Genomic DNA, 14,532 nt, shown 5'->3' with positions numbered 1-14,532 from the left:
TTATTCAAGAATTACCCATATAATTATTTTTAAATACATTTACTATTTATTGTGTGCGTTTGATTATTATTTATTGTGTGTGTTTAATTATTCAAGCAAATGATATATGTTGACAATAATCAAATAATCCAATTACTCTCTCTCTCCCTCTCAAATTATTCTCTAAAAAAAGAAGAAGTTAACATCATTGAGACAATCTAACCATATTTCCTTGTGTATATTGAATAAAATAAATTATAAGAATCAATGCCAAGTCCTTAATTAGTGTTATATTTAGACTTGTGATATCCAACTGATAAATCACATCAAAGTTATAAAGAGTTATGACATCACTCATAAATATATCAAATGTCTTATTTTTTGGCATATACCCTAAACAAGAAAACTAAAACTCCACAAAATTATTTAAATAAAAATATTAAAATCTCTAAAAAAAAATATAGTGGACCGTCCTTATAGGAAGGCAGTTGGAGCACTTTTAAAAAAAAAAAAAAATCAAGGATATTTTCATTAAAATTTTTTTTAAGGTATTAATAAAAATTTCCGGAACAATTGCGTTAGTTCTAATTGGAACCGGATTTTTTGTGCCTTCAATTTTCCAAAGCATATCTGCCTTTTTCATTATATTTGTAGACCAAATAAGTCAAACAATATGGCCCAGTTTGGCTGGTCGGCACTTAGAAGTCTGAACGTCATTCTCGCCTCATGATTTTTACTAAATTACAAAGTAGGATGTTATATATAGATTATTACATATAAAGTTTTTTGATGATTTGTAATTTGTAAGTATTGTCGCTAATTGATACTTTGCACAGAAAAAGCATGATTAGTGTGTGACATCATGGGGCCCGGTTGGAATTTAAACGGACTCACTCCCCATCTTGTCAATGGAGCTGCCAGCCTACCACAGCTTCATTCCAGCACTACTATGTGTGCCATTGTATATTATTTTAACGAGTTATGTTATAATATTAATGTTAGGTCTATCGATTAATATTTTAACAGATTAACTTATTGTGCATTTTGATATTGTTAATACCATTAAAAATACGCAAGCAAAGTTATGTACCATAACTTTTCATATATCTATCATATTTTTTTGGTTGTAATTTAATACTAAGATATTACTGCTACGGAAACACTAACAACTAATTAAAGCATTGATTACCCCCTTAAACTATGACTCAATATGAACACACTTCAACCATTATTAATCACAATTTAAGAACTAATTTTTGATCTAGTGACAAAGACACATAGTCGAAAGGGGAGATAGCACAATTGGCTAGAAAAATGTCATAGAGTTGTTATACACAAAGGTCGAGAGTTCGATTCCCTCTCACAAACCTTGGTAGCTACAACTAAGTTTTCAAAAAAAGGATGCTCTTGGGTGAAAGTTCTTTTTTTTTTTCTCTCGCGCTTTCTCTTCCTTATTTGAAGGAAGTTGGGCTGAGCCTCATCGGTGTTTCAAGATTTCGGCCTTGGGCTGAGTTTTTTTTCAAGAACATCTCCCGTAATGGCTCTCTTGGATAATTCTCTCCCAGTTTATCTAGCGGAGCTCCAGAAGACTCTTTCGAACCTATCTACCCTTCTCGCATCTCAAGCTCCTGTCTCTAATACGAAGCCTTCTCCACCGTTGAATCTGATTCCTGTGCTTCCGCCTCTTGCGACCCATTCTATTCCCTCCAGTCTACGCCCAACTACTTCTCTCCCTCTAGCACCTGCTGCTGGGCCATCTGTGTCATTACACCCTGTTACACAGGATCCGTTTGTTTCGTGGCAGCCTCTTGATTCAAGCTATAATCGACGATCTTATGTGGACACTGCTGCACTAGATCCCTTTTATTCCAGTACAGTAACACAACTACATAATGACTTGGTTACTTTTCATCCTTCGATCTGTCCTTCAACTAAGGGTTCACCTGGGCTTACTCGTCTCCGATCCAAATTAAAATATCTTTCCTCTCTTTCCAAGACGAGTTCTTTAGCTTGTTTTAGATGTGGCGATTCCGGTCATCTAGCCCGCGATTGCCACAACTCTCTAGTCTGTTTTGCTTGTAATTGGGTGGGGCATCGTTCTCATTCTTGTCAGTCGATTACAATGCCTCCTTCATCTACTCGGCCACCTCTAACCAGTGAGATGAAGGCGATTGGCAGTTCTTTGCCAGTTCTGCGTTTTGCTTGTACTCAATCAATCCGGGATTTTGATGTGGTGTTGCACCATGGTATTGTGATTACAGATGCTTATTGCAAAGGGGCTTCTTTCATCAGCTCCAAGCTTTATGATCGATTTCCGTTGAAAAACTTTCAATGGAAGGTTGTTCCATTAACAGATGCTTCATTTTTGATAGACCCTCCTGATCTTGTTTGGCGCAAGATAGCGTATAAAGGTAAAATTCTGTTAGGGGATATAGTCTTTCCTCTTGCTGCTTTTGATCCGATTCGGTTTGATGGAGGTAGGGAACCGGTGTCGTTCTGGGTAAAGATCTTCGGATTGCCTTCCTCGTTTTTAGGTGGATCTGAGTTTACTAGATTGATCAATGAGATGGGGGGCATTCTTCTTCAGATTGATCCTTTATCAAGGGACAGGGCTAATATGAAGTATTTGCGACTTAAGATAGGTGTTTCAGAGAGGTTTGACATTCCTCCATGTCGTAAATTGTTGTTTGCTGGTCCGGATGGGGTTTCTCGGTTTTACTGGATTCAATTCGTAGTGGAGGAAGATAGCAAATGTTTAACCACAGGGATGACCCGGATCACAACCGCTACTACTAGAGCTCCACAGCGTCGGTTTCGCAATCCCTCTCCTCAGGGGCAACTTCAAGTGCAACAGACTCTGCCTCCTCCTCCCCTTGCACCGCTACCCTCCCGTTCTGCCTATCTTATGGAGCTGCGATTCCCCTGTCCACCTTATCAACCGCCTCCTCTCTCAGTCATCCCAGATGCATCAGCCGACTCATACATCACAGTTGCCTCAGCCATCCAGGGTGCATCAGCCGCTATTACAGCTGTCACAGCCGATTCAGCCTCAGCAGACACAGCCGCCTCAGCCGTCTCAGCCACCTCAGCCGGTTCAGCCGCCTCCATCGCCTCAGCAACCGCATCCGGCATCTGCTCAACCTCAACCACCTCCCTCTTCACCACCTTCTCAATCACACAATTCTCTACCACCATCTCAGCCTCCCTTACCTTCATCTCCTAGGCTTTCTGTTGCACCGTCAAAGACTACCCTTGAAGGTGAACCTTCAAACAGGTTTTCTCCTCTCTTGACTTTGAATGATATGGGGATTGACATGGGGGCAGCTGGTTCGAGTTATGTTTTAGATACTGATCCATGGTCGACCTCTATTCTTGAGGATATGCCTCCTCCTCCTCCTCCCCCTCCAGCTGATGTTTCTAAAGATCCTTGGGAGGTTGCTTTGCGTAATGAAAAGGAGAAAAAACGTAAGGGTAAACATGTGGAGTCAAAGTCTACGGAGGAAATCAGAAATAGTCTAAGGGTTAAGCTGAATCAAATGGTGGGGTCTCGGGAGGCACAGATGGGTATTATTGATCGGATTTCAGCTAAACCTTTGGTCAAAGCTAAGACAGGTACACAATTTTTAATAGAACAGTTTCCATACTCTTCCTTATCAGATTTAGAATTAGTTAAATTATATGATGTTAGCGGGTTTAAGTTGGGTGATACTTTAGAAGATAGTATTAGGATAGTTCAATCTATTCGATCTCTTTCCAAGAACAAACTTGAGTCTGTGATTATTAATAGTGTAGATACAGGTCTGATTTCTATTTCTGACATTAGTGGGATAGCCCAATGTGATAGGGATTTAGGTAATTTGACAGTAGAGGATTCTCAAATTTTAAAGGGTTCTAATAGTTTCCATGGTTAAATTCTTAAACTGGAATGCACGGGGCTTAGGAAAGTCTGTTAAAAGACGATATTTGAGTGATATGCTTAGAGATAATAAAATTGATAGGGTTTGTATTCAGGAAACTAAGAAAGAACATTTTCATGATCGAACTTTAAGAGCATTGAGTACCTCAATCAATAAATGAGAATTTAAGCCATCTGAGGGAGCATCTGGTGGTTTACTTTTTGGGTATAATGATAATTTATTCTCTTTGATTGCCTCTCATGTTAGACAATTTTCTATTACTTTGCATATTAAGCATAAACTAGATAATTTTGAGTGGAGTTTTACTATGGTTTATGGTCCTCTAAATTCTGCATCTCGAAGAGATTTTTTGTTGGAATTGCAAGACATAGGTAATTTAGGTATTGATGCATGGCTTATTATGGGCGATTTTAATATGATTAGAAGAAGGTCTGAAAGGACTAGTTCCACTTTCAATCATATAATTAGTAGTAGATTTAATTCTTTTATTAGACATAATCAATTAATGGAGTTGCCTTTATCAGATAGAAAATTTACTTGGGCCCGATCTTTAAATTCACCATCACAAGCCTTATTAGATAGAGTATTGTGTTCTACTTCTTGGAATTCTCATTTTAATTCAGCTAGTCTTTCTTCTTTACCTAGAACATATTCTGATCATAATCCTATCATTTTAGATACACAAGCAATAGTATTTCCTCCTTCAAAAATAATTAGATTTGATAAGTCTTGGTTAAACTATGAGGGTTTTTATGAATTGCTCTCTTCTTGGTGGTTAGCTAGCCCTTTGACAAATGATCTTGGTTTAAGTTGGAAATTAAAAATGCAAATTTTACGAAGAAAGTTAAGAGGTTGGAGTTCAAATATTAGAGGAGAAAAAAGGCGACTTAAAGCTAGTTTACTCCATAAAATAGATAATTATGAACATAGAGTAGATGATCATACCATTTCAGATTTTGACCTTGATGATTGGCGTTTCTGTCAATCCGAGTTACATAAAATTTATTTGGAGGAAGAGCAATATTGGCAACAGCGATCTCGCTTGAAATGGTTTCTTGAAGGAGATCTTACTACTAAATTTTTTCATGTAACTGCTTCTTCTAGAAAGAAGAAAAATACTATTAGTTGTTTAGAAATTAATGGTGTTACGGTATATGATCAATCTATACTTTTACGACATGTTACAGAATATTATAAAAGCCTTATGGGATCCTCTTCCATTAGGATAGTTTCTTTACAAGTGGGTTTATGACCAGCTTCTGATAATTTAACTTTGGAACAACGTAACTCTTTAGAAAATTCCTTTACATTAGAAGAGATTAAACATATAGTTTTTGAATGTAATCCCTCTAAAGCACCTGGCCCGGATGGCATGTCTTTTCAATTTTATCAATCTTTTTGGGAAGTCATTAAAGATGATTTATTTAGAATATTCACAGCTTTCTATCATCATGAGTTAGATGTATCTAAATTTAATTTAGCCACTATTTGCTTAATTCCAAAAAAGGATGACGCAATTACTATACGGAATTATAGACCTATTAGTTTAATTAATTGTAGTTATAAGATCATTACTAAGGTACTAGCTAATAGATTAGTCTTAGTATTGGATTCTATTATTGATCCATCTCAGACCGCATACATTAAAGGAAGGTTTATCCTTGATAATGTAGTTAGTGCACATGAGGTTTTACATCAAGTTAAGATTAAAAAACAAAAGGGTGTTTTGTTCAAATTAGATTTTGAGAAGGCTTTTGATCATGTTAATTGGGATTTTCTTTTAGAAGTAATGCATGCTAGGGGCTTCGGTCAAAGATTTATTACATGGATTCGATTAACTTTAGAAGGAAGTAGAACGCGTGTTAATTTCAATGGCACTCTAGGTCCATTTTTTTCTTGTAAGAGGGGGGTTCGACAAGGAGATCCACTCTCTCCTTTTCTTTTCATTCTAGTTACTGATGTGCTTAACAAAATTTTACAAAGAGCTAAGTTAGGAGGTTATGTTGATGGCTTAGGAAACTTTCCTAATGTAGGAAATATTATGAATCTGCATTTTGCAGATGATACTTTGCTATTCCTTAAAGCTGATAAGGATGTTCTCTTGCATATTAAATGGCTTCTTCTTGCTTTTGATAATGTTTCAGGTCTTAAAATAAATTATGACAAAAGTGAAATGTACCCTCTCAATTTATCTGATTTAGAATGTGAGGAGTTGTCTACTGTTTTAGGTTGCAAAGTTGCTTCTTTACCACTTACTTATTTAGGGGTACCAATTAATAACAAAGCCTTAATGGATATAAATTGGCAATTTTTAATAGATAAGATTGAAAAAAGACTTCAAAGTTGGAAATGGTCTTTACTCTCTTTAGGAGGTAGAGTCACCCTTCTAAATTCTGTGTTATCTGCAATCCCATTATATTGGATGTCTATGTATAGATTACCCGCAAAAATTAGAAATAAGATAGATAAAATTAGATGTAAATTTTTATGGCATGGGGGAAATTCTACAAGGAAAAAATATTACTTGGTAGCTTGGAGGGAAGTTTGTAAAAGTAAAGATCAAGGTGGTTTGGGTGTATTAGATTTAAAGTTAATGAATCAATATCTTTTAGCTAAATGGTGGATTAGATTTCTTGATAATTCGGTTCATGGTACGTGGAAATCCATACTTTTAAGTAAGTATGGATGTAGAACCAATCCTTCTGTGTGTTCTCCATTCTGGAAATCAATTTTAAAAGACCATGTGGTGATTAATTTAGGTTTAAATAAGGAGATAGGCAATGGTAAGTCTACGGCTTTTTGGCTAGATAGGTGGTGTTCTGAACATGCTCTACAGCATCAATATCCCAATTTATTTTCAATTGTTACCAATAGATTCGTATCTGTGGCTGACGCTTTTGCTAATTCTTATTTACACCTTAGTTTTAGACGACAATTAACTGGTATATATAGGGAGGAATGGTTAGCTTTGCAAAATAGATTCTTTCTTTTTACTCTATCTGACCAATTAGAGGATAGGATTATATGGCGCTGGTCCACAGATGATAACTTTACTGTTCATTCCTTTTATCAATGGTTAGAATATGGGGGAATGCCTAATTCTACCTATAGCACCATATGGAAATCCCATATTCCATTAAAAATTAAAATATTTTTATGGCTTGTCCAAAAAGACAAGATTTTGACTAAGACTAACTTAGTAAATAAAGGTTGGCAAGGCGATACAAAATGTGTCTTCTGTGACCAAATAGAGAGTACATAACATCTTTTTGTTCAATGTTCTTACATTAGCTTAATATGGAACTGGATAGTCGAGCATAATAACTTTAGTTATAATTGTTATACTCTAGAAGATTTATGGTTGATAGATGCGTCTATTCCTTTTAAGGATAGATTTTTAGTTGAATTATTAAGAGGAGCTGTCCTATGGATAATTTGGTTAGAACGAAATATATTATGTTTTAATGATATAGGTAATAGGTAATAAGATTATTTTCTTTAACTCAATTTTGGTGTAAATCTAGAAGTGATGATTCTTTCCTAAAATTAAATCTTATAATGCCTTTTGATGTTTAAGGATCTTCCAGATCTCCTTTTGTTGGAAGTGGACAGAAGTCCAGAACAGACCCAAGCTTTGGACCTTCTGGTGCAGGGTTCTGGGGATGGCAACCCCCCATCTCCAATGTATGGCGACGAAGAGGATGAAGACTTATTAGATCTGTAGTACTTAGTTTTATGCATATTATTGTTTCCTTCTTGTGTTGTGGACATGGAATTTTGTTTTGATTTTTGTTTTCTATTGTTTTTGCTTATGTTTTGAACAGATGTACAGACTTGTCGTATTTGATTTGGTACCAATTTTAGGTACTAAGTCAAATATGCTATGGTTCTTGATTTCAATGAAATCGGTGGTAAAATACCACTATTTTTCAAAAAAAGACAGAGACACATAGTCTCTGTATAAAATATCATGAGTTCGAAACTTGAATGAAAAAAAATCATTCATTATAATAACAATGATATTAAATAAATGAATGACTTGACTTGACCTCTAACTTTTATTAAAAAAAAATTAATGACAATTTCATCCGATACAAAATTCAGCTTGAAAACATCCAACTCCATCTCCCAGTAAGTTAAGCGTGATCACTTAAAACAAAAAAAATATTAAACAAATTATCCTGTTATACGGTACACGATGCATCACACATTCACACTATTGAAAGGGAGAAGACCTATTGGCCTAATAAATATCACATTGTTCGCAGCAACCGTACCACTATTGGCTATTGCTATATTTTTGGAATTGGTGTGAGCTCTATTCCTCTGACACAGAAGTTCATTGATTACCTCCTTTATTATATTATTGAACTTGAGAACTTGAGATCAACTTAAAAGATTTTGACAATTGTTTTCAAATTAAATTGATTTTTTTTAAATGAAAAAAAAAATCATAGTAATGTTGTTAGCCTTGCATATTAAAAGAGTATCAAATGTAATGTTGTTAAATATAAATTGTTATAAATTCCAAGCCAAGTATAAATTTTTAATCGTTGAATTTCAAAGTTTAGAGTTATTTTTTAATATTGTCAAATTTATTAATTTATCTCAATAGAGGGAAGCCCTTCTTTTTAAATAAAATTTTGGCTTGAATTATAATTGACTCCACAATTTCTGGAATTGGCCTGTGCTCCAATTGCAAATTTCATAAGAAAGGTCTAGATAAATTTAAACTGTCTATTAAAAACCGGACAATTTTGATAAATTTCAATCATAAATATTATCTTTATTCTGTCACGTTGACTTATTTCATTAATATAAAAAGAAATGTAATTTGAAATGCTCAATCCAAATTAAATAATAGGTAGAGGTGGCTTGTCTTTATTCTGTCACATTGACTAATTGTAGAGGTGGTTTTGTCTCCTGGACTCTCTAAGGCTAATTTCTGTTGGAGCTGAACCATAATACTTGCAATAAAATATAATAAAATTATAAATTTTCGTTTTTTTTTTTTTTCCTTTTTACTTAGTTTCCTTTTTATTTCACATTTTACGAAAACATAAATATTCAGTCAAAAGACGACAAAAAGCAATGCACGTGACATCTCCGCTCCATCTCTTTCCCTCCTTTTCTTGAAGACAGATCCAACGCGGTACCGGACTGTGTAGAATGAGACCTGAGTCTTCTGTTTTATTTTGGTACGAATCTCAAAGTGGACCCCAGATTTCGAAGTGATTTTTGAGTTTTTTACTCGGCTGGGAACATTCTCCGTGGTCCGGTATCGCAGAGAATAGTTCACTGTCTTTCCTTCCTCGTTCTTTCTTCCGTTCTTTACATTCGTGCTTCATTTTCCCACTTCTCCATTTGCGCTGCAACAGATCCACCCACATTCCCTTCTTCTTCGGCCAAATTCAATGCATCCTCTCTTTCCATCGACGCTGTTTCCCTTCCTCCTCTGCCTGCTTTGCTCTACAGTCTCCACAACCTCCCACCAGTGCTCAACTTCGCAGACCGCCTCATCCTGCCCTCCATTTCGTTCTCCAGTTCTCCAGTTCCCTTTCTCCTCCTCCCCAGGCTACGGTCACCCCTCCTTCCACATCAACTGTTCGCTGCCCCACTCCACTATCTCCATTTCATCCTCTACTTTTCTCCTCCTCGACCAGACTTCCACCTCCCTCCTCCTTTCCCCCTCCCCTCTTCTCCTCTCCAGTTCCTCCAGTCCGTGTCCCCGGCTTCCCTACCACCCAATTGATTTCTCCAACACTCCGTTTCACATCTCACCGGACACGTGCGATCGCCTCTCTTCCCTCCAGTTTTGCCACTCTCCAGTTCTCAATTCCTCTTCGACCTGTGGCCTCACCAGTTTCCAGCACCGCCTCTCATCCCAACCGCACCTCCTCATCACCTCCTGCAAGAACTCTTCCCGCAACTCAACTTCCGGTAATTCGACTCACATTCCCTGTGCCGCAGACGTACCAAGTTCCATATTGGGATTCCTCCAGGCAGGGATTCGGGTACAATGGGACCCGTTATCCGACCCGTACTACATCAACTGTAACTCATGCACCGGCATTTGTGGGTACAACACTTCCCACCCATCCAAACCCTTCATTTGCTTCTCCAGTTCTTCCCTCTCCGGCCCCATTAAAAGCCACACAATCGCCACCGCACATGCCACACACCGCGAGAAGGGACACTTCCTCTTACTAATCACAATCCTCTTCGCAGCGGCATGCTTCATAGTCCTTCTACTTCTCTACCTCTGCGCTGCAGCTTTAATCCGTCATAGCCGGCGTGGGTGTAGCTTCCGTGTGGGATTTGGTGCAGAGCCTATGTCAGCCTTTCTTCGGGGCCATCACCTCCAGTCCCCTGTCTTTACATACGACCAACTGAAGGTTGCCACATTGGACTTTGATCCTATTCGTAAAATTGGGGATGGCGGGTTCGGGTCTGTATACCTAGCAGAGTTCTGTGACGGCAGTTTGGCAGCTGTTAAACGGTTACACCAGTACCAGCCCGAAGCTGCCTTAGCTGCCACCACAACAAAATCCTTCTACAATGAGATACTAATTCTTTCATCTCTTAGGCACCCAAATCTAGTACGTTTACATGGATACTGTATCGACCCGCGTGGGCTATTACTCGTGTATGACTATGTACCGAATGGTACCTTAGCCGAGCACCTGCATGGGTCCCGCCGTACCAGCCATGGGCTATCTTGGTACATCCGAGTTGGCATAGCTCTCCAAACTGCCATGGCACTAGAGTACCTCCATTTTGGTCTGAAACCACCTGTGGTACACCGAGATGTGACCTCGTTGAATATATTTGTTGAATCTGATATGCAGGTCCGGGTAGGCGATTTTGGCCTTTCGAGACTGTTAACCTCTGCTGATGCTTGTTCTATCTCCGGTTCACGAGAATTAATATGTTGTACTGGCCCACAAGGTACACCAGGATACCTAGACCCAGAGTACCACCGGTCTTTTAGACTTACTGACAAAAGTGATGTGTATAGTTTCGGGGTTATTTTGTTGGAGCTTGTGAGCGGTATGCGGGCAGTGGATGTGAGTAGAGACAGGAGAGAGATGGCCTTAGCTGATTACATAGTAGGGAAGATTCAGCAAGGGCAGTTGCAGGAAGTGGTGGACCCGGTTTTAGTGCCGGAAAATGTGATGGCAAGTGTAGAGGCTGTAGCTGAGCTTGCATTTAGGTGTGTGGCCGGAGATAAAGATGACCGGCCGAATGCACGGGAGGTGGTCGAGGAATTGGGCAGGATTAAAGGGAAGCTATGTGAGGGGTGGTACCAGAAGTAGTAGTAGTACTGGGGAAGGGTAAACTTGGTATGAATTTTCCTCTTTTTTTTGTTAGGTACATATTTGACAGCTCGGCGAAGGACCCTGTGATGTGAAGGGCTTTAGAAATCACTGGATTAAAAGGAGGAATATGTAGAGAGGTGGATCATTTTATTTTTCTTGCATTAGGATCAATGGATATATGTATTAGGATTTTATGACAGTTTGTGGAGTAGACTGTTGTTAATAGTTGAATTCATGGGGAAAAAATTGCCTCATTTTTGCAAAGTTGTACCCTTAGAATATATATTAATTAACTTAAGTTTGATCACATATGGCAATGGCAGTATGGTTTCTGGTTCCGCTGCAACTGAAGCTATATAGCAGAATTCTGGTATTCTGGTATTCAGGTTTCTAATTTTGTCTCTCATTTTGTGTGGCTGTAATATTTGATAGATTCACATTCACTGGAAACCGATATAAGATGGAAGATCATTCAATGAAATTGTATGATAATATGATTCATATTTGGCATTGGGTGATAATATGATAATATGATTCATATTTGGAAAGAGAAATATTCATATAATGACATCATCATATTATCATATTTGGAAACCAGAAATATCATCCAACTCCAAAGAACACTTAAAAAGGAAAAATATTTCTCTTTTTTGGAAGGTGTCATTACTGAAATTATCAGTTGTATTCGTCCGGGTTATTCTGAGTTGATAACTTGATATTAAGACATAAAAGGATGTCTTTTGTATTTATTTCATTTTGTATTGTCTTAAAATGTGCTTCAACTGTGCCTCATCTTCGCTCAATATTTGAGTTTTGATGTTGTACATATATTTTAATGATGGGAATGTGCTTTATGTTGTTTAGCAGTATTACATTACGATATTCCTGGTTTTGTGTTTGTTATACTGGAGCTTTTTAAGGGCCAGCATGAAGAGATTCCATTTTTTGGGCCTTAATGGCTTAAAGTCTGTTCAGAAAAGCCCACTTATTTTTATGGACAAGCTTATTCGCCTTCTTTCTCTTACTTATTACAAGATCCTATTTCCCCTTAGAATGTTTTTCAGGTTTGTGTGCCCCGCAGGCCCGCACCCACATTACTCGAACGCAAAATAAAATATCCAGCGCACCGCGATCCGATTTATATAGTGAAAAAATTGCGATATTTGAATCGTAAGTTCATCAAATTTTTTTTGAAAGACTTCAAATGATAAATATTCATATCTTATGAGTGATGTGTCTACATATAAAAGTTTTAAACTTTCAAATTAATTTAGTATAAAATCAAGCAGTCAAAATTTGAAGGTTTATGAATTAATTTTAATGCATTTCTTTTTTGAATGTTTTTTTTACCACTCGACTCTATAAAAAATTAATTCAAAAATTTTAAATTTTTGCATGTAAATGCATCACTTGTAAGTAGACAGGTTTTAACGGTTCGGATTCGTTATTTAAAGTCAATCCGATAGATTTTAGAGTTGAGTTCACAAAGATACTTAGGTCCTGTTCGGCGCGTTACTGTTCACGTGGGAAAAAAAAAATTCACTCAGACTGAATTTTTTTTTTTTTACCACGTGAACAATAATTTTCAGTTCAAAATTTTCAATTCCTATTCCTATTTGGCTATTCCCAATAGAAACGCTGAACAAACCCTTAATGAACTTAGTAACACCCTAGTTCTACTCTATTTGACCTTTACAAACTGACAACTAACAGTTTTAGTAACATTATATTCATATTTAATATTAAAAATAATATTCAAACCTATGAAATATTTTCTCCTAAAAAAACACCTATGAAATATTTAAAATTGCAAGTCCAATGTTATATTTAGTATTGCGGTTTCTATTGTTATTATTTATTCTTCAATCACAAGTCTTTGTTTTATGATATTACATACAAACATCTACGTCTAAATATATAGCAACATATAATCAAATATATTTAATCTTTGTGAGCTTAAGAACACTAAAGTTCTACTCTTATAATATTTCAATATGGGTCAGATTATATCTCTACTTGTTATAAAGCTTAAGGACACTTTTTACCGAATTCAATATAGGTCAGATTAGATCCGGATTGTTTAATATAAATTTACATTTAAAATGAACTCCTATATTTTAAATAAACTCGATTATTTTATGACTTCGCTGGAATTTCATCAAGTACTTTTGACTTCTATGTAGGGGTGCACAAAAAATTCGTAGTTCGTGATTCGATTCGAGTTTGATTCGAAAAAATTCGAAAAAAATTCGATTCGAAATAGATTCGGTTTGAAATTAATTCAAACCAGTTCGATTCGAAATTAATTCAATTTCGAATTCGAATTTGATCAGATTCGATTCGAATAGGTTCGTGAGTTTATTTGATTCGAATTGGGCTGTAAATTGCCAAAAAAAATTTGGAAAAAATTAGACTAAGCTGAACACGCGGCACTCGCATCAGTTATTTAAATAAGGAAAACAACAAAGGGGGTCATCCAAGTTGTCCGCTCGTTCCGATGAATGAAAAATATGGGGATGTATTTGCATATTTCCCTTTCTCTTGTATCTGACAATCTTCTTTTTGCTTCCGCTTACCAGTAAATGGATGTCGTCCCTTATCAGTCCGGCTCTAGGTGAAAGAACTGACTGCTTATTCTCCCGTCGACCTTTGGCCTGCCATCGTGGTGTTCCAGTGAGTAGGTGTGTCTGTCCGGTGAGTTCTCCCTCTTCTTTAATTGGTGATTATTGCCTCAATTTCGAACTAATTTCGAATCAAATCGAACTAGTTTGAATTATACCGAACCAAATTCGAACTGGCTTTTTAGGTTTGAAATCTATTTCAATTTCGAATTAGATTTGGTTCGAAATTATTTCGAATTCGAATTCGAACTAGAGCATGTTCGATTTGGTTCGGTTCGTTTGCAGCCCTACTTCTATGTAACAAAAATAAACTAATATCACAGTCCTCAAAATAAAATCATTTTCCAAGTCGGTAGAAGATGAATAAAAAGGAGACTATCATTGCAATGAAAAAAAATGTAAAGATGTTTACTGGTCTTTGTCTAGTCCTGGACTCCTGGTACTATGGACCTATTAGATAGGGGTGTAAACGGATACGGATAATCCGCTCTGTATTCACTCTATATTCGGAGATTATTTGAATCTGAATTAAATGTATACAAATAATTGCGGATACGGATACAGATAATTTTTGCATATGATGAAAAAATGGCGGATACGGATACGGATAATTTTATGAAGGTGGATATTCGTATCCGTATCCGCAATTATCCAGATCCAAAATTACTCCCAATCAGTTTTAACTTTACTGCTCCG

General features: G+C 36.8%; 1 protein-coding gene across 1 annotated transcript; it reads left to right on the top strand.

Annotated features, from left to right (window-relative positions):
• The first annotated feature begins 9,233 nt into the window (after nucleotides 1–9,233).
• On the top strand, nucleotides 9,234–11,526 carry LOC144574941 (LEAF RUST 10 DISEASE-RESISTANCE LOCUS RECEPTOR-LIKE PROTEIN KINASE-like 1.5). Its single transcript, XM_078325046.1, has one exon. The coding sequence runs from the start codon at nucleotides 9,311–9,313 to the stop codon at nucleotides 11,210–11,212; it is 1,902 nt and encodes a 633-aa protein (XP_078181172.1). The 5' UTR covers nucleotides 9,234–9,310; the 3' UTR covers nucleotides 11,213–11,526.
• Nucleotides 11,527–14,532: the final 3,006 nt, after the last annotated feature.

Source organism: Carex rostrata, chromosome 23, assembly GCF_964058835.1.
Source record: "Carex rostrata chromosome 23, lpCarRost1.2, whole genome shotgun sequence".
In the NCBI taxonomy this organism is placed as follows: Eukaryota; Viridiplantae; Streptophyta; class Magnoliopsida; order Poales; family Cyperaceae; genus Carex; species Carex rostrata.
Note: the sequence above shows the minus strand (reverse complement) of the source record. Positions and strands in the feature narration are given on the sequence as shown.

Bases quoted from the DNA above. Each gene is read 5' to 3' on its own strand.
- LOC144574941 (XM_078325046.1), top strand. From the start codon at position 9,311: ATGCATCCTCTCTTTCCATCGACGCTGTTTCCCTTCCTCCTCTGCCTG.